General features: G+C 41.4%; 1 protein-coding gene across 1 annotated transcript in view; it reads right to left on the bottom strand.

Moving 5' to 3' along the window:
* LOC143161524 (von Willebrand factor D and EGF domain-containing protein-like) overlaps window positions 1-26071 on the bottom strand; it is a 193987-nt gene that overhangs the window by 82991 nt on the left and 84925 nt on the right. The window contains exons 11-14 of the mRNA XM_076340608.1: window positions 24784-25727; window positions 7478-7614; window positions 6242-6403; window positions 1637-1741 (exon numbers count right to left, since the gene is read on the bottom strand). Of these exons, the coding sequence (XP_076196723.1) occupies window positions 1637-1741; window positions 6242-6403; window positions 7478-7614; window positions 24784-25727 (1348 nt within the window). The remainder of the gene's footprint in view (window positions 1-1636; window positions 1742-6241; window positions 6404-7477; window positions 7615-24783; window positions 25728-26071) is intronic.

The raw sequence follows: 26071 nt of genomic DNA on the forward strand, positions 1-26071 counted from the left end.
ATTTTAAATAATACCACTTTAAGAGTAATGGGTAAGGTAGAGACACAAAATGGACTCTCATAATTGCCCCGACATGGTAGAACATGACAGATCTTCAACATTAAAATCTGGATGTTAATTAGATTTTATTACATTGTTGTTTTCAAAGGCTTGATGTTCTGATGAAAAAGATGCTTTTTTCTGATGTGATAGTGTGGTACAGAATGGGCTCCATAAAAGAAGAACACAGAATGTGAAATGGCCTGATATAAAGTGTCCTCTAATTGAAACACCTTTTCTGAAAGCAATTTAGGTATTACAAAGTAATATGATAAGAGGGGTAATTAGAATGTGGTCTGATGCAATTGGAAGCCTAGTTCAAATAGTCCCTTGAAGCATCTTAGGATAGAAATTATTATAATACCTAGAGAACACCAGCATATTGAGAAAACATATATATTTCTGAGTTTCAAAAACGTACGAATAAGGAAAGTCTTTGACAAAAAAAACCCCACCCTAGCTTTAATTGAAATGGTTCTGACACAATTATTTTAATCTGAAATTTAAGTGGTTTTGTCCCCATTTGGGCCCATAAAGTAATTTCTATTCACCGATTTATTTGAAAAAATGTGAACTTTTGTTTTATTTTGGTAACTGCTATGTTCTTGCAATCAATGCAAGTTTGAAAACTGTATTTTCCCATTAGTGTTAATGAGAACAGTGGGGCAAATGAGTTAAGATATCTCTGATTAAGTTTCATTTTATAAAAATGCAGACTGGTGGTCTCCTATTCATTCATACTTGCCTCAGGGTAGGAAAGCGGGATCAGCACCTTCAAATATCCCACCCAATACCCTCCAAAAGTTTCTTTTGAAGTCCCAATGAAAAAACAGGAAACAGTCTAATGCAGCTCTCTAGAAAATAAGAGCAGGGAAGCTCTTTTTTAAGGGATGGGGGATGTTACACTAATAAGTCCACAGGAAAACAGAGGGTTCTAGTGCTCTCCAGGCAGTTCCTAGCACGTTGGCAGTTGAAAACGTAGCACTAGACTTTTGATTACAGTTTTGAAACTGTCAAGGTACTATATGTTTATACTTAGCAGTGTTTAATGTAAGCAAGAATGTTTTATGTTCTCTCAAGGGTGTTTTCACACGACAAAAACTGTATAACATGCATCTTAGTATACCTCTTGCTAAGGCAGAAAATGGGTATAGAAATGATATACCTTACAGTTACAGTGCCCTCACCAAACGGGCTGGGAGAGGTATAATAGCTTACTAGCAGAGACACTTCAGAAGTGAAGTTAAGCTGCCTTTCAGGGGAGACTCCTCAGTCTTATTTACTTCCATTAACAGCTGCAAAGTATAAATATTGTCAACCATGGTCTTTCTGGAAGTGTCTGTCCGAGAAAGTTCCATCATAAAGCATGCTCTATCAGGTATTCATACCCCATGTAAATATGAAAAAAAAAAAAAAAAAAAAAAAATCACACAGGAGACTGTGAAAGAGAGGAAAAAAAGTGTTAGGCTGTGCAGCTGACCTATGAAATAAATCTTCTTCTTCTAAAGCAGTTATTACACGCAGTACATCAAAGGGAGGGAGGGGGCTAAGGAAGAGATGAACAATCCATATTAAACCTTTATGCTCTTTAAATTACCTTTAATTTACAAAGTCCGGTTGGATGGAATCGGCAGGCCTGGCAGACTGCGTCGTACAGGGTCAGCACTCTGGAATTACTGTACTGGAAGCCATCGTTAGTGATCTAAATGATACAAAAATCATCCTTATAAGTAATAATGTTCCATATGGAGACTGTCTGCTCATTTTGGAGCATATACCATTGCCCCCTTGAACTGGATGCTTGCCAGCAAGATTAATTAAACCACTTGCGAGTGGCTCTACTGCAAGCTAACAAATTGCTTAATGCTCCAAACTGGAAACTATTCATTAATAACCAAAAGATCTTTTGGCTCAGCTGGCATTCAACTTCTCTGTTTGCTGTTAAGTTTTTTTTTTTCTGAGGGAAAAACCTTTATGGAAACTGCACAGGTACTCAGGTACTACAAGGGTGTCTTTCAAGGAGTTGTGAAAAGAAATTAAGACCACTTTCTTACTAATGGCAAACCGGTAAGTAAACTCCTTGGGGTAAAAAAAAAAAAAAAAAAAAAAAAAAAGAGAATGCATATTATTTAGGTGATTTTAAATTAACCTTAAAAAAAAGGGCTAGAGTGGCTAATACCAGACGGCAACAGTCCCATTTCCATAGGAAGGTACATTAGAAGAACAGGCACCCCCTGTCCCAGCTCACAGTTTCCTGTACATGTAGGTAATTTAGAAAGCCTTCAGTTAGCATGGCAATTTTCGTATATGAATGCTTACACAATAAGGAAGGGTTAAGTGAGTTTATATTTTAATTTTTCTGCAATAAAAATGAAAAGACACCAGAGTAGTGTGGAACAGCTTAACTTTTGAGAAAGCATTGTGACACCTCTTGAGACGTGTGAAAGTTAAAAAGGACCCCAAAATACTGCTGAAAGCCATGCTGTAAACACTGATGAACACCAGCAGGAAAGCAAAGCCCTTTCTGTCAGATATTTTTTAGGTTTCGGCTTCCCACAGTCAAACTAAAGCCGCTGTTCAGCAGATCTAACAAGGCCTTTGCTTTGGATCGGTCAGGTACCCCTTCTGTCCTCTTGCTATAAAAACAACCCCCAAGCCCTCCTCCATCTCTCCCGTGACCCTGAAGCTGAAACATCCTCAGTCCCTTTACAAAGGACTTTTACAAGGTCAAGAGCATAAAGTTTTTGATCAATTAATATTCAGTTCACGGAAAGAATGTATGTTAAATTGAACAAAGATAACTGGAAGTGCACAGAGTAAAAATTACTTTAATATGTTTCATAAAAAGCATCAGTTATCATAAGTTCACTAAGAATGATCTGAAAGCTCGTGGAACATAATACGGTAGATACTCCCACAATTTCACCTGTGACGGTTCTCAGCTCAAAATGCACTGCGAGCTAAGAGCCTTTGTTTCTGCAGAAACCAACACAAGGAGGTAAACAGGCAGTATTCATGGGTATTCACAATTTGAAATTGTGAAAGAGAGACAACTTCTTTGGACTAATGTAAATTGAAGTAAAATTAATTGGTATAACTTTAAGGGGAAAAAAAAAAAATCCTGTGCATCATAGTCAGTCAAGATGTTAGATATTGTGTGTTATGCTAAAGGTAAAAACTCTTTTAAAAGAAGTAAAGAACTTATGCTGCAGTTTGAAAGGAGAAAAAAATAAAAAAGGCAACCCCCCTCAAGACCTGCTCTTCACTGAAAGACAGTACTTATCGGCAGCAAGACTTCCATTAAGAATATATTATTCCTAATGCAATTTACATTTCATTTCATTCTTTTACCAGAGCTTCCAATGTTGTCTCAATACCAGTGCACTAATAATGGGTGATGAAATGGGTAGACAGAGAAAAATACAAAAAGCTATGAAATTGCACTAATTGTTCTGTCTGAAGTGAGCATTTTGAGTGAAATGTAACTCTTGCCAATTTGATTTTTTTTTTTTTAAGCTGTATTTTTTTCTGCATTCTATTGTAAACATCCATTTTGGTGTCTTTTTAGAATTGGGTTGTTTTATAGCTATTTTAATTGCTTTTCCATTAGTCACCTTAGTGATTAGACAAATACTTCAATGAGACCTAAGCTGAGCAAACCTCTCTTCAAATTCGGTTGGCCCTTAAAAGCCAAAGGCACGGTTAGAGTTATGCCTTGATTGCTTGAACATACGTATCGTCTGGAAAGAAAGAGCCACTTCTTCTGGATAAGCAGTCAGGACAATCAGGAAATCTGTCACTTCTGCCTGAAGTATTTCATTCATCATGAAACAATCTTGGCTATTTGTATCACTCGTAATCTACATACAATTTGACTTGTATGAATGTTTGTAAATGAAAGCTGTAAAAACTTGCTGAATTCAAATTCGGTTTCTGCCTCACTGACTTTTTAACATTTATTTTTTCTGCTCTTGACAAATACAGGCAATGATAATAAATTGAGGATAAACGAGAGACCTGCTTCCCAAATTAGATAAGTGCCTGCCAAGCTCTTTCACCTCTTCACCCAGGCATCTGTGTGGACAGCCCAAGTCATCTGCTGCCCAAGTAGGAGTTTGTATTTTGATATCTAAACTAATTATACCAAACGCTCTGGTGTAGCCCCATGTACTTTCTTATCTACGTTCGGCAGCATGTCATGGAAAGAATGAGCAAAATCTGAAACATGAATACAAGAGCAGATAAAATGAAAGAACACTGAGAAGAGCTTGTCAAGCCCCCGTGCCCCCAACGTTGGTGGGGAAAAAAGCTTATATGAAACTTTGCTGATTCCTCTGAAATTTGAGTTGGGAGGGGAGAGAGATTCTGAAAATATTAAACAGTGATATTTCCAGAAAGAATTGTTTTGATTTTTGGTTCTGAAAAATCTTTTACCTACATTTTAAAAAGTATCTATTAACATAACCCAGAAGATCAATGTTACAGTAAGTCTTGTCAGGAATTTTCCAGAGCACAAATTTTTGAACATCTGTGGAATTAGTTTCAAATCATTTTTTGTGTTGAAAAGCTCCATCGTTTTGTTCTCTGTGCTGCCGTGTAAGGCCAGCTGCCTTTGAAACCGAGCGCTGAGCTCTGCCTTCCCAATTCCTTCAGGAAAAAGATCCACAGGAGAACTAGGATTCACATGCAGCCAGTCGGGCCGGACTGAGGCGATTTAATTGTCCGTTCACTGCATAGCCATGAACCTGGTTTTTTTCTGCAGGGTTTGAAGGAGAGGGAAGGGACAGAAGGCTTACAGGTGCAGAGGTTTTCTTGAACTCAAGTGCAAGGAAAGAGACATTCTACATGTGTTTTGGGAGGAAAAATAAGAAAAATGGTACAGACCTCCTTAGGGCTGAAAGGCAGCACTTGAAAGCAAACTGTATCGTAATACACCTGAGCTGCAAGGAAGCTATCCTAGTTACACTGGAGAAATGGCTCTGTGCACGTGCAAAAATGTTAGCTGTCCTCTTGGGCCAGGAAACTCAAGGGTGTCTCCGTCTTGGATCCTTCCACCATGAGGCGGCATTTCATCTCACAGTTGACGGACTTCAGTATCTCCTTAGAGAAATTTTGGAGCCCTAAGCAGAGGAACTGCCCTCCTGGTTCAGCCTCGGTGTCTGCCCACTCTGATGGCTTGATCTCCAGAAGGAAGGTTCAAGGTCTACCCCAGCAGCCGACGGTCAAGTTCTGCTCCCACAGAGATCTTACACCAACCTCTTAAAACACAAATCCCTATCTATTTAAAATAAATTACCAGATAGAAAACGTGCACCGCCAAACATCTTTCTGTTTTGCCTAAGCTACATGGCAGCATATGTCCCCAGTCTGGGGTACAGACAGCTGTGGGGTGCAGGACAGGCAGTAACACCGCAGTGAAGTGAGTGTTTTATGCTTTTCATTTTTACATGCTGCAATTTTCAAAGCACATCTGCAGTCTTTCTACCATGGCAATATATTTTTCTCAGCTATGGAGCCTTTAAATGATCTCAGTCTTAAAAAAACCAACCAATCTGCAGAAAATAACCATCCAGGTTGAGAGCAAGACCAAGGGTAGCAGGCGCAGAGTCAGTAGGGCACTGATTTCCTGGAAATATTTAGAAAGTAGGTATCATTTTGTGAACAAAAAGGGCTAAAACCGCAGCGGAGAAGCTGGCATGAGCAGGTACTGCACACGTTTCTTCCTGCAGTCATTCAAGACCATGACCATGACCATGACATCTCTGCTCACGCCATGCCAGCCCTCACCTGCTGCCCAGGAGCCAGCCAGTGCTCTGCTCCTGCACTGCGCAAGCATCAACCTTGCAGCCAGGGAGTCAAAGCTGTCTTATACTTGCTGCCTAATCAGGAGTTTGAGCTGGGGTTTCCAGAAATGAAATACTAATGACTAACAATTGATTAGTACAACTGCATTAATCTCAGGTGGTTACCTGGAGAAGTGATTGTAATTTGCACTTTCAGATTGCCTACAAAGACAGCTGTTTTTAACTCATATTGTTTTGGTTGATGGGGTTCTTTTTTCCCCCTACATGACATTAATGTGAGTATTTCTACAGGCACTTTCATTTCTGAAGGGAAGCAAATTGTGCTTTGCATTTTAATTTACCATGACAACTGATTTGCTTCTTCTAAATCATTTCTTAGAAACATAAGAAATTCCTACTTTCACTTGCCATCTTGCGAACGGCTCGTCACCAGCCACAAAGTGCACAGCCTCTGTCTCTGTGATGTTCAGGAGAGGAATCCGGCAGTCAACAGCTTCAGAGCTGAGAAAATCTGCTTTTGTGGTTTCTTGTTCTCTTGATATCCATTCGCCATTGAGATGCTACGGTAAAACAGAAGGAGAGTGCAGAAACTGAAGGCTCATATGAAGAAATTCCAGTTGTCAACATATGTTTATATTTCTAATTAATAATATGAGGCATTTCCAGATGGTTTATTTAAAAGAAATGATGCTGTTACTATAGCCACAGTAAAGAGCAAGCCATGCTCATCTATGCGTGCAAGTGGTCTATTGATTTAGGAAGTGCTGTGGTCTGCGCTTGGGATGAGCGGCTCGGATGAGACAGGGTAATGTGGTGGAGCAACTTTGTGCTTGCTCCTGGAGCTCAGCAGCCAGCTCGTTGCTCCCTGAAGGTGATGTCAGCTACCTGTCCAGATCAGCTCCACAAGACATCACTGCTTGTTAAGACCCTACGGAGCCCTAAGCGGGCACGGTAGGCAAATCTCCGCTGTGCCTCATTAGCGTGTTAGCACTGAATGGGAACCAGGCTGAAGGTCTTTTATGAGGTGGATTGATGAGATGAATCAAACACTTCATATCTGAGTATGCTGGCACACCATATAATTCCATCCTAGCATTGCCTGTGTATAGTTGTTTATAATGAAATTATAGCGTTAGCAGAAGAGATGGGTTTAATACTCATTAAAACTTCTGATTTGGTATCAAGCTAAGAAAATTCAAATAAGAGCCTCTCTAACTATGTTGAGGAAACCTTATATTTAACCACAAAACTTAGCATTCAGATGTGTTTAGGAAAACAACCAAGCGGACCCATTCCAGATGCACAAAATGAGAAATAATATTGTGATTTCAGGCTTCACTGGACTACAGTGCAGCTGAACCAAACAAGAGTTAAACAAAACCCCACAGAGAAAATTAGTAAGAACGCATAGCTGTGCATTTCCAAGGAACCAGTCCTGGAAAGGGCTGAGCCTCTTCAGCTCCCCTCGCTCGTAGCAAACATATTGGCAATGGGTTTTGAAGGTATTTACACCCCCTCTGTGGTAGTGAGAGATGATGGCACTTAGCACGGTTGAGCGTAAGAGACTTTAATATAAACACGTCAAAGTTTGACTGTATCATCAATACTTTATGAGCCCATGGGAAGTTGCTTACAAGTAATCTGGTGACCTCGCAGTGCAGGTTGGGCGACTCTTTGAAGCCGAGGCCGAACACCCGGATCCTGGTGCAGTCGGAGGCTCGGACGTCACAGAGGCCCCCATTCTCTAAGCCTGTGATTTCCAAAGCTTGCTCTGAAAGGGTGAGATAGATACAAAGCTTTAGAGAGTAGCACTTACATGCTGTTCTGTTCTGGTTTATCAGAGATTTTGTTGTTGTTGTTCCCGGTTGTTTTGGTTTAATTCTTTTCCTTGGGGTCTTCCTTGCTCCCCTGTGAATTTCTCTTGAAAAGAGGAGCAGCAGTTGTCAAAACGGGAAGCAGGAAACCTCCATTGAATAATTGTCCTGTGTGCTCAGTGCTGCAAGATGTATCAGTGAGCATTATACCGCTCGTGGAATCAATTAACTGAAGCTGCGGCTTCATGTTAAAAGGTCTCCAGTGGTAATACTTCTGCTGACCCAAGTAACAGGACGGGAGCACAGCTGAGAGGACAGGGTGTCATGCCATAGCGTAGAGAAGTATGAGAATGAGAAGTGGAAATATCTGAAGATGACCATGCCACCAGGCTCCTCATAATGTGAAACAGCAGTGCAAAAGACAGCCCTTTTTTTTTCAAAAGATATGGATGCAAGAAAAGTAATGATCCTCAAAGGAATGCTTACTTGCAAGGGTTAAGTCATTAATGGGTGGCACTTAGCTCTGCACAGTGTCAGCACAAATGTCATGCACCAGCTAAGTTTCACTTAAGTCGTATTTTGAGGCCTTAAGCAGAGCTTTAAGTGCTGCCCCCCTTACAAGGTTGAATTTCACCCATTACTGTTTTTAAAATGTTTTATGATTCTCAGGTAAAGGTTCATTTGTGCTCTGTTGTACTTTAGGTATTCACCATTTAAAATTGCTCATTGCTTTCATGTTGGGGTTATTTTTACAGAGTCAAAATGCAAGTCCATTGGATGGCAGAATTCACATCTTTAGAAGAAATATAATTGGGCAGATATTTACATTGGCACCAGCACAGTGTAGTGCAAGCTGTTTTCTCTGTTACGTGGCAGGGAGAAGCTGCTTAGCTTTTCCTCTTCCCTGCCCCATCACCACTGCGCTGGCAAAGCAATATTGCCCATCAGTTTTCTCTGAGCTGTAGCTTATCTAAAACAGAAGCTCTGTGTCACCTAATATTTTAATGGTACATTGGTTCAGCTCTGATTCGAGGGGCAAAACGCCCTGAGGTGAGCTGATAACCTTCCCCAGTACCTTGCTGTTCCTTTAGGGCTCTGCCATTTAAGCTGTAACTAGGATGAATGTGGTTTAAACACTGCGATCCCACCAGATTGCAGCCCGTAACAACATAGCTGCATGACTCTCGTTTTTCCAGGGAGAGGAAGGAAAGCAACATAAATGTGAAAAATAGTGGAAAGACTTTTCCTGTACTTCTGAAATGCTTTTAGCTTTTCTTTCTTTTATTTTTTTTTATTGATTTTATTGCAACAGTATTAGCAGCCCTGTTGGACACTTTGCGATATTTACAGGAAGAGAAATGGTTTACAGCTTATCAGCATTCATCAGTTAGTTGTGGATTCCTATAATGTACAAAACTATTAGTCAGATGTAGTGAATGGTTTTGATAAATTGCCTTCTTCTGTGGTTAGTGCATAAAAATTAAAAAAAAAAAAATGCTTCATTATGTTTTTCATGAGATTTTAATAGTTAGCCCCACTAGTACTGAGGTACCTGGGGTTGCATTAACATTTTCATTATCATTGCAGATTTTCAGGCTTCTGTGGGTGAAGTAAAATCTCATAGCCTGGGAAGGAGTGAGGCACAGGAGTGTGCTCCTGCAGCCGTTCCTCCTCCAGGAAGGCACTCGCAGGTTGGTTGCTTGTCGATGAGCCCCGCGTGCTTCCCCGAGGGTTTCCTTACATCTTTATGAGAATCCTGACACTACCGCGGCACCATTGTGTCAGGGCCAGGGCAGGATTGTCCAGCCCCAGTGCTTTTTGAAATGGCTTACAGCATCGGCATGGCAGTTCGTATTTATTTCTCTCAAACCATTCTGTACGCACTTTTGTGCAGCATCTTTAAATTGATCTAAATCTGGAGGAAATATGTTCCCATATATGCTTCGGATATCTTCTCTCAAGACTTGCCATGTTATGGGTTAATTGGGATGAAAACGAGTTGGTTTTTTTCTGATGAAATGGGTGAAAAGTTCATGGAAGAAAGATGCGCCTTCTATTTTCTGTAGTTTGATGAAGGTGGGGAAGAAGGAGGGGACTGAGTTGTTGTTCAAGTGGGCTTTTTTCTGTTACCTCAGCCGGCCATGCCATGCACTGCCTGATTCGGCTGGGAGTGCTCTAAAGGGAGGAATACACAGCACGGCTGTGTGGGAGACCATATTTAATTTAATGCTCCATCCCTTTATTTCTGGCCAGCTGAAATGTGGTACTGAGGAGGTGGTGGAGTCCCCATGCAGATTTTTACCAAGGCCTTTTGCGGGGGGGGTTGGGAAGAGAGGAAGAAGAGGGAGAAAATCTGATGGAAAATGAAAGTAATTATAATGACTCATTTTTAAACAAATGGATGCTGAAGTTCAGACCTTAGACCTCAGACCTCAGTATAGGCAGTACACTCCTTTTGAAAATGGTCATTATTTTTACCTAACTGGTTTTTAAAATGAGATATCACATTTAATGCGTGTAGGAATTTCAGGCATTTGTTTTCAATGTGGTTTTCTGTCTGTCTTTGCCTTCTAGTTTTGGCATACATTAGCCAGTTTCAGCCAAACGTGGAAGGTGAAATGTCAATGACATCAGCTTTGGAAAAGTCTCATGACGGTCGGTAGCTGGATACTCAGCCATACAGATCCTGCTCTTGCTGGGGGAAACACAATCAAGGTTCGGCTGTTGTTCATCGCTCCCCATGTTAGTGGGTGAGTAGTTAATAAGCCTGTGCACGGCATACGCTCACGGGCCAGAGAGGTGGAGACGTGAGAAGGAAATATTGGAAAGCCTGAAAAACCTTAGCGAAAGAGCTGCAAATAGTTCAGCGGGAGACTGGAGGGGAGAAAGACAGGACCAAAGGAAAGAGCTGGGAAATATCACAAAGGTGAGAGTAAAGTCCTAAAGTACATATATCCAGAGAAACTAGATGTTGTGGAGACCTGGGGTGGATGTCTGATGTCTGTGGAGGGGCAAGTGAAAGAGGCAGGAGAGAAATCTGCAGGAAATCAGGCAGTGCATGGAACAAGCTTGTCAAAAGCATGGTCTGTTTGAACATTAATAACTTATGTTTAGGAGTGTGAATGCCAAAATATAACAAAATTCAGGACAGAACATCCTCCTTCTTTTCTCTGTATGGCCCATAGGCCAAAAATGTACTTTGAGTTTTACTGGTAGATTAAAAAGTGAAGCTCAGGGTAGCACCTGGGGCTCAGGGGGGTGGCAGGGTGCAGCCACGTTATGGAGGAGGACTTAAGGAGCTGTGTGTTCACATCCACAGACACGGGCACCTCGATGCATTCCTAATGCCTGGTCTGCACACACACCAGGTAAACACACCTGAAATGTGTCTGTCACCTGGCAGAGCATTGCACTCGGACACTGATGAACAGCAGAAGATGTTGGGGAAAAAAGTAGGACAATCTTGAGTTTTAATAAAACTGTCTTGGAATAAAAAGTAGAGAGAAGTCTGGACTTGAAGGTTGCATCTAAAAGGCTGCCGGACCTCAGGTGACTAGACAGAGGTAAGGGGTCTGTCCTGTTTGGTTTGCAATGCTTGTTGTGCATCCCTCGACAGGCAGGGACCCTCTCGGTCCCTCTGCTTTACCCCTGGTAGGAATTTGCAGGAAAAAATAGTAAGTTCACCTCACTGACAGTGCTGACAGTGCTGTTTCTTTCTGTAAAGCATTTACATGAGTCAAACCTGACAAGGAGCACAGGCTATATAATAGACTTAAAAAACCCTTCATAAATACAGAATTGGTTTTATAGATATTTGTTATAGTGTATTATGTAAATAATACATAACACAGATGTAGAAATAAAATGGGGACAGTTGACACAAAATCAAGAATCTTGCAAAACTACACTTACTGAAGTCTTACTGGCAGATAGATATGGTTCATGTTGGGTTTCCACTTTTGATTAGAAAAATATCCTAGTACAAATAAACATTCTTCTGCAGTGTTTGAAAGCTATGCATGCAACTTTGGGCTGGAGCAGCAGACCTGAAATTAAAACTGGCAAGAATTTTGTTCAAATAAAGAGAAGGAAATGGTCTGCCCTGCTTTTCTTGATCACGATGATAAATAAGCAACCTAGGTCATGAAAAGCAAATCAAGAACCAGATCATAAGCGCTGCGTATGGTCACAGCTTTGCTGAAGTGCAAAAGAAAATTGTTCATATTGTCCAATTGCCCTATCTTTGAAATCATTTAGCTGGTTGAGCGAGCTGCTGTGCCAGAGCTTGCTGGCGTGGTTGTGGACAGCTGGCTATTGCAGCTATGAGGGTTCTGGATCAGAGCAGACTGATGTTTAGTTATCTCACAGCTTGGACAGAGCAAGTCTGAATCTTCCTCCATTCAAATACATGCACAAATATTGTATTTCTTTGTTTTGTAGGTAGGGTTATTTCAGCGGTCGTATTCACAGTTATTGAATGCATTATTCTGGAACTCATGGTATCCATAACCCAAAGCTCATTTGAAAATCCTCCCTAAGAAAAAGTATTAGCAGATATATGCTGTTTGCTGGACATCACTGACCTCCCTGGCTTCTAGATGAAGACCGTGTTTGTCCCTGCTTCCAAAACCAGTTCTCAAACCGGAGTTTGTCACAGTACTGAACTATAGACCTATGATCTTTAGCTGACATGGAGTGAACCTGGTTTTCTGCTTTGAGGGTCTGTAGTACCCTCTAGGACGGATTGCAGAAGTCAGCCCTGGGAGAGTATGGGAAAGGCGTTTTGCAGGTACTCACTGCATGTGAGAAGTGGACTGGCTCAATTTCACACTGAAAGCATCCATGTGCTGCGACAATATGGGAGATTATTTTTGCTTTGGAAATCTCACTGACATTTTATGTCTATTTGATCCTTCTATTTTTAAAAGGCTTGCTAGCAATTTACTTTAGCAATAGAAGGGAAGAGAAGTGCTCTGTTAACTATAGAATATTTCCTTTTTTCTAGATGGCCTGGATGGGTGGTAAAATGTAAGATATTGTTGCGCATTCATAGCGCTTGCTGGCATACCAAAGCAGGTCTCAGTTTCAGTCCCTCGAAGGCACTTCAGGGCAGAACCCCCGGCAGCATCTTGTGGCTTCCCACGAATGACTGCAGTGATGCCACGCAAAGGGATTTGGGCATGAGGGTGCTCCTGGGTGTCACCATGGTCCTTATGTCCACGCTTGTATCCACTTGGTTGTTTGTAGTAATTTTCTCATCGTTACAGTTAGTGAATTAGAATAAGTTCTGGTTATTACACTTGGGTTTTTATTCACAATTGGTTGAACGTTCTGTACTGGTAGATTGTGGGCTCTTTACACAACATAAAGCATGATATAATGGCGTTATAAGTTTGCTCTGAATTTTTAGCTTTGGTCAGTTTAAATCAGACCTTTTAATGTTTTGCAGGTTTTAATTCTATAGCTCATAAACTGTCATGAATTCGTTATTTATCATGCGTGCGTGTGTGTGAGTATTTGGAGAAGGAGGTTGGTTGTTCAGGGCTTTTTGTTTTGTTTTGAATTTAACTAGATTTAAGGCTGAAATTTCCCATGGTGCCTGCAAACAACATGATGTAAAGAAGTTATAGGCATGCATCTGGAGTGTCTGGCTTTGGTCAGTTTAAATCAGACCTATAATTTTGTAAACTTTTCTAGCATTTAATTCTATATACTTCAGAAAATGGTTTTGTTTAGCTACATGTTTCACTGAACTGCTTTCACTGCTTTGCATTAAAGCAAATAAACTAATCACCAGAGAAGACTAATCTCCCTGATCTGATTTGCAGGGAATAGTATGGATCACTGAGCATGCAACCTTCCATGTCCCTTATCATGAGGATTTGATATCCTTTTAAAATTCGGTTTCTATTGACTTTGTAACTATCAAGCTAATAGCCCTCTTCCCGCTCGGCCAGGTCTGTGCTTTGAATGGAAAGAACTGGGAGTTAAAACAGTAGATTAAGGCTGGTATTGATGTTTGCATTTTCAGATGTGTGTTTATTGCATCTGCACCATCAAAAAGTAAACGAAAATTGCTATGAAAAGGAGAAAAGCTTCAAAACTAGCATGAAGCTTGTCAATCCCTGAGAATTACCCACAAATCTGTTTTATGTGACTGGGAAAAATCTGTCTCCATTAATATAAAACGGAGTACACACGTGTCAGTCGGGATGCATCAATGGTAGGTTAGGTTCACAATTATTTTTTTCTTTTGATTCTTAACTATGTTTCATATGTAAATTTTGTATTTCTTACTAAAATTTTTGTGGTTGGAGCTGTTCATTTGTTCTAAAAGCAAGAGAGTGATATTTTCAAAAGCAGGTAAGTGCTAAGTTCAAAAAATTATGTTTGTAGTTATGACCACTAATACTACCTTTGGTTTTAGACTGAAAAGAATATATTGGTGTATTGGGTTTGCGTGGCAAGGTTTTGGTAGTGGGGGGATACAGGGGTGGCTTCTGTGAGAAGCTGCTAGAAGTTTCCCCTGTGTCCGACAGAGCCAATGCCAGCCGGCTCCAAGATGGACCCGCCGCTGGCCAAGGCCGAGCCCATCAGTGATGGTGGTAGTGCCTCTGTGATAATGTATTTAAGAAGGGGAAAAAAACCTGCAGCTGCAGCCGGAGTGAGGAGCAAGAATATGTGAGAGAAACAACTCTGCAGGTGCCGGAGCAGAGATTCCCCTGCAGCCCGTGGTGAAGACCATGATGAGGCAGGCTGTCCCCCTGCAGCCCATGGAGGTCCACGGTGGAGCAGATATCCACCTGCAGCCCATGGAGGACCCCACGCCGGAGCACATGGGTGCCCGAAGGAGGCTGTGGCCCCACGGGAAGCCCACGCTGGAGCAGGCTCCTGGCAGGACCTGTGGACCCGTGGAGAGAGGAGCCCACGCTGGAGCAGGTTTGCTGGCAGGACTTGTGACCCCATGGAAGGGACCCACGCTGGAGCAGTTCATGAAGAACTGCAGCCCATGGGAAGGACTCACGTTGGAGAAGTTCCTGGAGGACTGTCTCCCGTGGGAGGGACCCCACGCTGGAGCAGGGGAAGAGTATGAGGAGTCCTCCCCTGAGGAGGAAGGAGCGGCAGAGACAACGTGTGATGAACTGACCCCAACCCCCGTTCCCCGTCCCCCTGCGCCACTCGGGGGGAGGAGGTAGAGAAAATCGGGAGTGAAGTTAAGCCTGGGAAGAAGGGAGGGGTGGGGGGAAGGTGTTTTAAGGTTTGGTTTTATTTCTCATGATCCTACTCTGATTTGATTGGTAATAAATTAAGTTAATTTCCCCAAGCTGAGTCTGTTTTGCCTGTGACGGTAACTGGTGAACGATCTCTCCCTGTCCTTATCTCGACCCACGAGCCTTTCGTTATATTTCTCTCCTCTCTCCAGCTGAGGAGGGGAGTGACAGAGCGGCTTTGGTGGGCACCTGCCGTCCAGCCGGGGTCAACCCACCACAATTGGTGTAAATTTTTATGGCCCAGATCTGTGGATACTGCAGAATAATTTTATTCGTATAAGATGCCATTATTATTAGGATTCATAGGTCACTCAGATGAGGACCGCTCCTCTGTAAATGACTGGGAGAAAGAAACAGTATTTTGTAAATAAACTTTTTTTTTTAAAAAATCAGTTTGCATTCAGTATTATATCATAAATTGGTTTAACTAATAAAAAGCTGAATAACTGAAACCAATAATATCTTGAATTGCTTAATATATATTTTCATATTTATTCTTTATCTATTTTCCAATATTATTCAGTAAGCTGAGGAAAAAAATGATATTAAGTGGAGATAACAGGTCTCAAAATAAAGGTTTTAATTTTCAAGTTATATAGAACCTCTTTTACAAAGTATTGATATCTTAGTGAAACTTCTTTAATGTCAGCTTGAAGGAAATAAGAATATATTCTTAATATCTTGAAGCTCTATGTAAAAAACGCAATCCCAGTGGAATGGAAGCAGCATATTAAAGTGTGTTTTATGTCGCAACAGTATATAGAGATCTGCATGAAGTGTTCCCTGCTTTATAGAAATTATTACTGGAGAAAAATGTATTTGATAGAAACAGTTGAGTTACCTTCTAAACTATAATATAACAACACTGCCTCACTTACTGTCCATCCGTTGTCTGGTGAACATGTACATATTCGAGGGAACGTCGGGGGCATAGGAAATTTTCAAACCTCCCTCAGTTGGCTAGATAAGAAAACTCAACATTGTGGAATGGAAAAGGCAATACTTAATATGAGAAAAAAGGAAAAAGAAAAGAGCATTTGTAAAGAGACCTAATTTTCTCTTGGTAATGTAAACTTCCTCAAAGTAATAGTAACTGTGACTTGCTAATACTATGCCCACCAAAGTCAGTGGAAGTATTATAATGAAGAGGAGAGTTAAGCCGAATGACTTATTATATGAAAAGAAAAAAAGCTTTTTAAAAGAATAATGACATTTAATAATTTCTTTTTTTTTATAGTAATAGCACTCTGTTCTGGCCTGAAAAGTTTAATAGTAGTAAGTATGGTGTTTGCTGTTCTCTCAAGCATGTTTGACTCCTCTTTTGAAATCCAATTTTGAAAAATTGATACAATTAGTTGTTAAAGCGTATTGCATCCTCACTACCATATAAAGTGTTTAGCCACATTAGCCCAAAGCTTGGTTGTGCTTTTCTTTGTTTACTAATCTAAACAAATTTTAAAACCTGGTCAGTTCCTGTGGAGAGGATCAGACAGAAATTCCACAATTCCAGGTAACTCTCTTTCCGAGGCCCTTATGGTGATATAAAATGTAATTCTCCCTTGAAGTTCTGGTCACACCAGCACCACAGCCTGGTGGCAGAGACAGAGGCTCCCGCCTTTACATACAGTGAGTAGTAAGTTTCTTTGCAGATATCCTGGTGATTTAAGAAATTGACCATTTTTCTTTGAAAAGTCTAGTATGCATTTTTTACTTGTAGAGTCTAATTTATGCATGGAGAGCTTCTATTGACCCAATACATCCTAACGGCTCCATCTGCGCTGTTGTGATGTATCACGTCGGCAAAACACATATTGCATGTGCCAGAAAGTATCCATTTACTTGACAGACTAACAGCCCTTAAATAATCATTATGGCACCATGATCTGGAATTTAAAGACCACTGAACTGATAGAAGTGGGAGAAACATATTTATTTCAAAGTCAGTATGTTCCTGTACAAAATCTCCAAAGCAGACTGATGTAGAGAACTGAAATACTCTGTCCCCTTTCACCTGAGGATCTCGAAACAATTTAAATCTTTTCTTTAAATGCCTCCTGCATGTTTTGTCCTTGAAAACAGGAATTAAGCTTAAAAATAAAGCACAATTATATAAATGGTGAGATTTCTATAATACATATTTCATCCTCAACTTGCATGACTGGCCTGATTAAAGCTCTGAGCTTATTCCTCTATAGGGGAGAGACACCTTCGTTCGGAAGACCCCACCTGAGGAGCTGTAATAGCTGACCCCATACTTTCGCTCAGTATAATTTATTTTTTTAAATAGTTGGTGCTTTAATTAATATTATTTAATTAGAGCACACGAACAAGACTCAGCCCAAAGCAGTATGATAAATTCAGAAAGGTCTATATGATCAGTCTAAAAATAACAGAGTGTAATTCATGTAACTGCTGTTGTAGATGGGTCTGAGGGACCTGTGTGGTTGTGGTTCACAGCTCTGAAAATGCGCTTGGGTTCACAGAACTTCTTAATAACACTACTGAAATTTATTGATATGAAAATGGGATATCCGTAAGTGTGTTAGGTAAGCGTTAACTTCTCACCTTCTCACCATCATTTTTGCTCTCTTTGACTTCTTTGCTGGCTATTTTTTTTTCCAGAACTTTCCACATAGAAATTTAAACTTCAAGTGTCATTACTTCACTGAAACTAATTTGTCCTTATTATTCCTCATTACCTTTTATCTTGTAATTGCTCTTTAGAGCTTCATACAATATGCATATTACATCCCTCTATGTGTGCTTTACTAGTCCCGATTTCTTTTTTATAAGCAATGTGGTCAATATATACAAACGGTAAGCACCAACCTGATTTGCTATCTGCAGTAATTGGATGCTGCATTTAATTACAGGTGGTAATGACATTTTAAGCACCTTATACAGGTGTTGGGGGGGTTTATGAAATGCTAAGCAACATTAAGAAAGTCTAAGCTTCTGGAGCATTGCCAAATTTCAGAGGTGCCTTTCAACTCCAAATTGCAGTTTTCATGTGAGGATAATTATAGCTCTGGCCACCTGGACTGCTCCTGTTGGAGTCAGGCAGAGCAGAGGAGTAAGCCTGTCTGCAAACCACACTTTGCATCTTCTCTCTTTCTACATATTTTCATTTAAAATTAGTCCAAATACGTTATGGGTTGTATTCTGATCCCTAAAAACACTGCACGGCCATCTTTTTGTGTGTGTGTGTGTGCTGGTCAAAACCAGTGGCAGAATACATTATTATGTATTGGCAGTGCAGCTGAGACTGGGTGACCTTGGAAAAGATATTTGAATTATGTTGATCGCCTCCTTGATCTTGGGGGAGTTTTAATTCATGCCTATAATTCCAGCCTGAGAAAATTAGACGGAGATTTGTTTTGGAGCTAATAGGAAGATATATGGCCAGCTAAAGGAGTTGCCTTCTCCTTCATTACTCATGTAACTTCTCCTGGAAAATAACTTTTTCCTAACAATGGCATTTAAGAGTTAGCATTTCTAAACTCAACACACATTCTTCTGTTTCTTCAGTCCTGTCCTTTTAAAAGAAAGTGAAAGAGGCAGCAGTTTTATATGTCCTGCAGAAACCTAACTCAGTTCTTAATTTCTCCTCCTTTTCTTCCCTTCCTACAGAACCTCTGCTTATTAGTGCAAAAGCCCAAAGGCTTATCCCGCCTGTGCTTGCACAGTGCTGATTGCCTGCGCGCTGCCAGCCAGGTCAGGACGCCTGAGCTGCCAGTTAGGGGGCTCAAGCTGTTCCCGTTGGAACACACAGCTTTATTTCTGAGATTGATCTTAATTCTTCATCTCTAATAGCCTTTTCTGGTGTGAAATCCTGGCTTTAGTGACGTCAACAGGACTTCAGTTCTGAGGCCTTCCAGTCTTTTGAGCTGCTGTTTAAGAAGCACATCATTATTGTGTGATACTGTAGTACTTTCCCCTGCAAATAGGTATTACATCACATGCTGTCTATGTAGAACATTTCTGCCTATGAAATGTAAAAACAAGCAAATATCTTTAAAAAATGTTGTGAATAAAAGTCAAAAATCAAGAACAGCTAAAGGTGAAGCTCACACTAATACTTTTCTTGTTTGTCTGTACCGAATTAACTAGTTGACCTTTTCTAAGTATTATAATGTCGGAGTGATTGGCGTGCCAGACCTAAGATTTTGTTTCTCCTTGTAGGGGATCTGACCTCTGGCTGGATGTATAGATCTGCTTTACGTTGCATTTCCAAGATCAGGCACTTTTATAGATATACAGTTTCTGTATTTTTGTATATATATTTTTCGCTGGGTCAAAAACTGGCTGGACGGCCGGGCCCAGAGAGTTGTGGTGAATGGAGATCAATCCAGTTGGCGTCCGGTCACGAGCGGTGTTCCCCAGGGCTCAGTTTTGGGGCCGGTCTTGTTCAATATCTTTATCGATGATCTGGATGAGGGGATCGAGTGCCCCCTCAGTGAGTTTGCAGATGACACCAAGTTGGGCGGGAGTGTTGACCTGCTCGAGGGTAGGAAGGCTCTGCAGAGGGACCTGGACAGGCTGGATCGATGGGCCCAGGCCAACTGGATGAGGTTCAACAAGGACAAGTGCCGGGTCCTGCACTTGAGTCACAACAACCCCATGCAGCACTACAGGCTTGGGGAAGAGTGGCTGGAAAGCTGCCTGGCAGAAAAGGACCTGGGGGTGCTGGTCGACAGCCGGCTGAACATGAGCCGGCAGTGTGCCCAGGCGGCCAAGAAGGCCAATGGCATCCTGGCCTGTATCAGAAATGGTGTGGCCAGCAGGAGTAGGGAAGTGATCGTGCCCCTGTACTCGGCCCTGGTGAGGCCACACCTCGAATACTGTGTTCAGTTTTGGGCCCCTCACTACAAGAAGGACGTTGAGGTGCTGGAGCGTGTCCAGAGAAGGGCAACGAGGCTGGTGAGGGGTCTGGAGAACAAGTGTTATGAGGAGCGGCTGAGGGAACTGGGGTTGTTTAGCCTGGAGAAAAGGAGGCTGAGGGGAGACCTCATCGCTCTCTACAACTCCCTGAAAGGAGGCTGTGGGGAGGTGGGTGTCGGTCTCTTCTCCCAAGTAACAAGCGATAGGATGAGAGGAAATGGTCTCAAGTTGTGCCAGGGGAGGTTTAGATTGGGTATTAGGAAAAATTTCTTCCCTGAAAGGGTTGTCAAGCATTGGAACAGGCTGCCCAGGGAAGTGGTTGAGTCCCCATCCCTGGAGGTATTTAAAAGACGAGTAGATGAGGCACTTAGGGACATGGTTTAGTGGGCATGGTGGTGTTGGGTTGACGGTTGGACTTGATGATCTTAGAGGTCTTTTCCAACCTTAATAATTCTATGATTCTATGATTCTATAATATTCTAGATCACTCATAAATGAATTCATAAATAGTCTGTAATACATGAAAGTCACTGCAGTTCATCACATTGATTCACTCTAGACTGTGGCAGTACTTTTCTCGCTCCATAGTTAAAGCTGAAACCAACTTCTTGTGCGAAGTCTTCTCTTAGCTTCTCTACAGTTACGCCAAAGACAAAGGAGAAAGTTCTGCAAGTTAAGTGTGCTGCTTGTTACCTTGGTTTTGTTTTAACTTTTCTGGATTTTTTTTTTTCCCCCCAGTTTTGCTCAAAGTCAGCTTGAGCTTGAAAGGCTTCTCCTTCCCGTCATCTCTGGGGGATGTAGTACAAGGGATGGACTAACCCAGCAGCCAGGTCCCGCTCACTGCTGGGCTCTGGTGTGGCTGTCCGAGCTATCGCCCTCCCAGTGCATACTGGCGTTTCACCAGCCTAACGTTAGTTGGTACCAGGGTATCTGGGAGAGGAGGAGGAACGAGGACCAGAAGATGCATCCTGTTCTTAATTTCTTCTTTATCAAGTATGCTTTTATCTCTGGTATCAGGAATTAAAACCAAATTATCCATATTAAGTGACTGACCCTCCTGTAAGGATATAATACCACTTCAAATGCTTCTCCAAGGGATCCTAAAGCTGGAGAAGGTTACTCCGGGGGGCTGGATTCAGACCCTTGTGTTTTCAATTGCCCTGCAGACCACTGCTTTCCGAAAGCACTACAGTCCCCTCAGTTTCCAGGGTCCAAAGCTCTGACTTTGGGCTGCTGTAAGACAAGCATAAACCTCCTGAAGTAAGTGAGAAGCTGTGGACGAATTTGGAGTCTGTTGTTTTTAATGATTAGGGGCCTCTGTCAGTATTTAGGTGAAGAGGTGTTTTCTGACATCAAGCTTGCAGGTACCTACCATGTATGCAGAAGTAGCATGCAAAGATTGTTGCACAGGCATAAGGTCAAATACTCAGAAATTAGTAGATTAGAGATTAGATAGATTTAATCCCTGGTCTTCACTAAAAACCTGGTGAGTATCCACTGAACATGCTGAGAAGTTAATTTTCAATGTTATGTTCCCCAAACTAAAGGAAGCCCTTCTCTTTAAAGGGACTGATACGATGACAATCTTCCAACCATTACCACTGACATCAGGGGAAATTTGTACTGCCTCCCACTCACCCATCACATGGAGAAGCTGAGGACTCTTCTGGCAACATGCTTTGGGAAGGGTCAAGCGATAGCAATTTATGGATTCAATGGTATACTTTCCAAAGTGTTTTGCATTTGTGGAACCCATGTTACAGAAGGTATTTGCAACTCTCCTGATCGCTGCATCAAATACTGTGATGTGTTAGGTAAATTTGGTCAGAAAATAGATCCTCTTTATTTCTAGTGTCTTCATTTTTGAGGAAAAAACCAATAATCCAAACAAAATCCAGCCAAACAAACCCCAGGTTTTTATACGAAGGAGGAGATCCCTTCTTTAACAAACAAACTTTCAAAAATGTTAATGGTTTTCATTAGTCTATGGGCAAAATTTTTTTTAAGTTATATTTGCTTGAACAGCTGCTTTTTTTTTTCATTTTAATGTAAAAACAGATTGTAAAATATTTTGAATAAATATTCTCTTTAGGATGTGGAACACAATGAATTGCTAAGTAGTTTTATTGTCTACAAGGATATTTGGGAAACAGCAGTTCCTCTTTAAGATTCTAATTGTCATGCATGAAACAGCTCAGAGGTTTCCATGGGCTGAGGGGTCTATCCCTGTGAACCATGCTGCATGTTCAGGGTTTTACCCTGTAGAAGCTGGTAAGTAGATTACAAATAGGAAAAAAAAATCCGTATTTTGCAGAGATTTTAGTGAACAAATTAATTCCACTAGCCTTAATAACAGTCTGTTGTGATATTTTGATTTTATTTTTTTTTCCCCTTCCCTACAAACGTGTAAGTTCCCAGTGTATGTTCATGGTGTGGAATATACCGTGAGTGACTGTTGTCTTACACCTCTAGAGATGGACAGCTGTTGATGAGAGGGCAACATATAATCTCACTAGTACGGTGGAAAAAAGAAAAACGAACGGTAAACGTTCCCCAGGTCAGGTGCATCCTTGGGAAGACATACAATGCACATCACAGAGTTATGCCACTACCTTTTCCTCAAGAGAAAAATAAATACTGGTGGCTAAAATGGCAATTTCTACTACATTTTTATGTAATGCTTTCTCTTCTGAGCTCACTTTACTTAGCTAGAAAGCATTCTTCTCCTCGAGTAGTAATTATTACATTCTTAAATAAAAAATAATATTTGCACTTAAAGTTTACACCCACAGAAAATATTTTACAGGTATTAGTTAAAAAAAAGATACAAGTCCTTAGCTGCAGCTAAGGTAATGTGGGTCGTATACAGTGTGATAGAGAGAACAAGGGCCATTCACTGTTTAAACGAAATATTGCCCTTGGAATGTTGGGAAAACTGCACAGGAATTTTGGAAAAGGGCCTTCTGCCTTGTGTTAGGAAAACTGCTGAAGCTGTCAATGCTAATTTTGTCACGACACTAACAAACTCACCCCCAGCAAATAGAGCAGTATAAACAGTAAGTGAATTTTATACTCTCCTAATTGCAACAGTGCGGCTCTTTTGTGGGTCCAACACCAAGCTCGTGTCCCCCAGGGACCAGGGTAAGCATGAGGATGCTCGTGCTAAAAACTCAGCCTCCGTGGAAGGTCTCTCACCCCGTGGAGACCCTTGGGAGCTCCACGGCAGAGGAGCAGGTTTCCAGGTGAGTGGTGCTGGGGGGAGCAGGAATCTCCGGGGGGGAGTCGGGATACTGGTGACTCATTGGAAAACTGGAGGGAATAATTTGATGTACTTTGAACTGTAATAAGCCAGACTCCCAAAAGAGAAGTGATTTGAAGCAAAGACCAACTACCACATTTTCCTCAACTGGAGAAAAGTGAAGCGAAGCCAGTGAGAGACGGACGAAGCAGCCAGACTGGGGAGTAGTAATGGTTTACGGTGTGTTTTCCACAGCTGCTGTATGTTTGTTTTCCACTTCTCACCTCCCTGTGCAATCTCAGGCCGTGCTCTGTACTCTGTCCTTGTTTAGATTTGATGTAGCAGCCAGAAGACAAGGTGCCATTAGCTTTTACTTGAAAGGTCATATTGAAGTTATTTTCCTCTAATCTGAGGGATTTCAACCATAGCAAAGTAAAATAAAATTTAAAAAACTGGTCTAAGCAACCCCTCTAACCTGACTGTATCACAGAGAAATGAAGTTAAACACTGAATTGTATAATGCACAATTACTGCAAAATTGCTCAACTTGCTTTTCAGTCACTGGTGTCTGTTCTCTGTGCGAAAGAGAATGAATTCCTCCAAATTTAGGAAATGATCCCACAAATTTTAGCCTGCCATTAACAAAAAACATATGTCAGGATGTATTTTACCACTTTAAAAATCAGCGCACTGAAGACATGTTTATCGTGAAGCACGTGGGTAATCCCATCCTGGCTAGTAAATGCATCGGGGTATCAGATGTGCCGCTGAGCTCCCAGGGCTGGATGGAGATTTGGATGTCTCAGCTAAGCCATGGCGACTGGCCCTAGATATGAGCTTTACCTGTCCTAAATACAGAGTAATGTCCTAAGCATCGTAGAGAAAGACTTTCCCCCACATTTGGGATGGGTTAAGAGAGCATACATTGTCACTTCAGCTTAGCTGAAATTCTGTTACTTCTTAAGCTGCAGGAACTCAGCTGAACAGCTGAGCCTTGAGTACCTTTTTGTAACTTCAGGTGTAAGCTTATGTGGTTTGCTGAGGCAGGGCTTACATTTTGAAATTAATGCTAACATTTATGCGTGTGCTTAGTTTCAAGCACTGTCAGTACTCACATTGGACTTGGATTTATCCATTGAGGGGCTGAACTCTAAAGAAGAAACAAACCCAGTGGGATAATGTCCTGTGTAAATGTAATTCATAAATATTTGCAGAATCAGGTCTGCAGGTTCAAATATGTCCTGTAGCTATTTTATGGCTTTGACAATGTTACCTGTTCATTTTGTCACTTTTAACTTTTTTTGTTACTAGTACAGTGTTTGAAATTAATTTTCAAATTTTATTCTCTGTTGATCAGGAAAAAAAAAAAGAGCTATTTATACAGTGTTAACATGAATATTGACCACAAGGTGAACAGGACCCTCTTTTTTGTCAGAAGCTTGCTTGTCAGTATGCCGGTGATAGATCAGATGTAAAGAAAATCACTTCTGCAAAACCAATTTGCTAAGGGGCTTGTAAAATCCATTTTTAAAAAGTTACTGAGGCGAAAAAGTGAAGGACCAGCCAACCAGATATTTTGATCGGCTCTTCAAGGTCAAAAACTGATTACTAATTCATCAAATATCTTACTGGTAGCACTGTTTGAAGAGCAAACAACTCTGTGCAGATGTTCTACCTAGTAACTCTAATACCATGGAAAGATGGGTAGGGTAGGAACAAACAGAATTTTTACTTACTTTTGGCAATGCTACAGTCGTAGGAGCTGTGGTCTTCAAAGCACTGGCAGCCCAGTTCAGTACATTGTCCGTTGCCGTTACAGAAAGCGGGACACCGGAGGACGGTGAGGATTTCCTCCTGGGTAGCAGATGGCTGGTTTCCTACATGAAACACTCTGTTTCTGTTTCCTAGCACTCTTCTTTCACATTCATTTTCCAAAAGGGCTATCAGTGCCCTCACCCAAGCCATGTCATCTTTGAGCTGCAGATCTAAAAGGCATATATCAATTGTCTCATCCATCTGTTCTCCAAGGAGACCTTTGCACACTAAGCCAATGGTGGAATTTGCAAGAATTTGGTGGCAAATCTCCCGAGCTTTGGCAGCGGTTAGGCCACTGGGAGTGGGCCATGCCAGTGGAAGTTTCGTCCGAATCCCTTCAAAGTAATCCTCTGGGAAAAAATATGCAAAGTTCTCTGAGTCTCTCTGGCTTGGGCCATGCAACGGGTGAAAGGATGAGTACTCATAATAGTCTTCTTGCCTTTTTGCTCTCTGTAGGTCTTCTGTTCGTTTGGTAGAGCTAATGGAACTGTTTTTTTTCATGGAAACATTGTGTGCAAGGGGTTTTACTTGGTCGTTGGGGCTACCTCGCTTTTGGACTGATTTAGGCAGATATCTTTGATCAAAAGACTTGGTCGATGGTTTCTCGTCTTTTCTTAAAGTAGACTCTATTTCTGAGTGAGTGACAAATTCTGACGTAACATCTAGATACGGGATTGCAGAGGTGTAATCCACATGATCATAATGGCAACCAGAGGATTGAGGGAAAGGGGTCTGAAAGGCATTCCGCGTGTTTACCACGGGCACAGACTTAGTGCTCGCCTTTTGACATCTGCAGTAATTTTTCCTTTGCTTCCCCCCAGAAGGTGCTGGAGTCTTGTCAAATAAACTCTTCCCCGGAGGTATTCTGATTTAAAAATAGAAAGAGATTAGAGGAAGGAAACTTTCAACAAATTAGTCTACAATACTAAGTAAACTTTCTCTCCCTGAGGCTGGGGGATGTATAAATTTCCAATCTACCAAAGTACTTAAGAAAATGCTTGTTTAATCCCTGTTTTCTTTAGTCGCTTTTGCACTGCCCTTCTTGAGTTGTCCTGTATATTTTTTAGCACTACATTGGGACTTTTTAGTAACAGATGCTTAAGTGCTTTGCTGGAGCGTTGCCTAACTGCTTGACTTCTCTTTGCAGAACGTTCTCTAAGGTGGAGGTTACCCTTTGCATATTGCACATGAAATAAGGCCTTGGACTCA

This window comes from Aptenodytes patagonicus, chromosome 6, assembly GCF_965638725.1.
Source record: "Aptenodytes patagonicus chromosome 6, bAptPat1.pri.cur, whole genome shotgun sequence".
Taxonomy (NCBI): domain Eukaryota; kingdom Metazoa; phylum Chordata; class Aves; order Sphenisciformes; family Spheniscidae; genus Aptenodytes; species Aptenodytes patagonicus.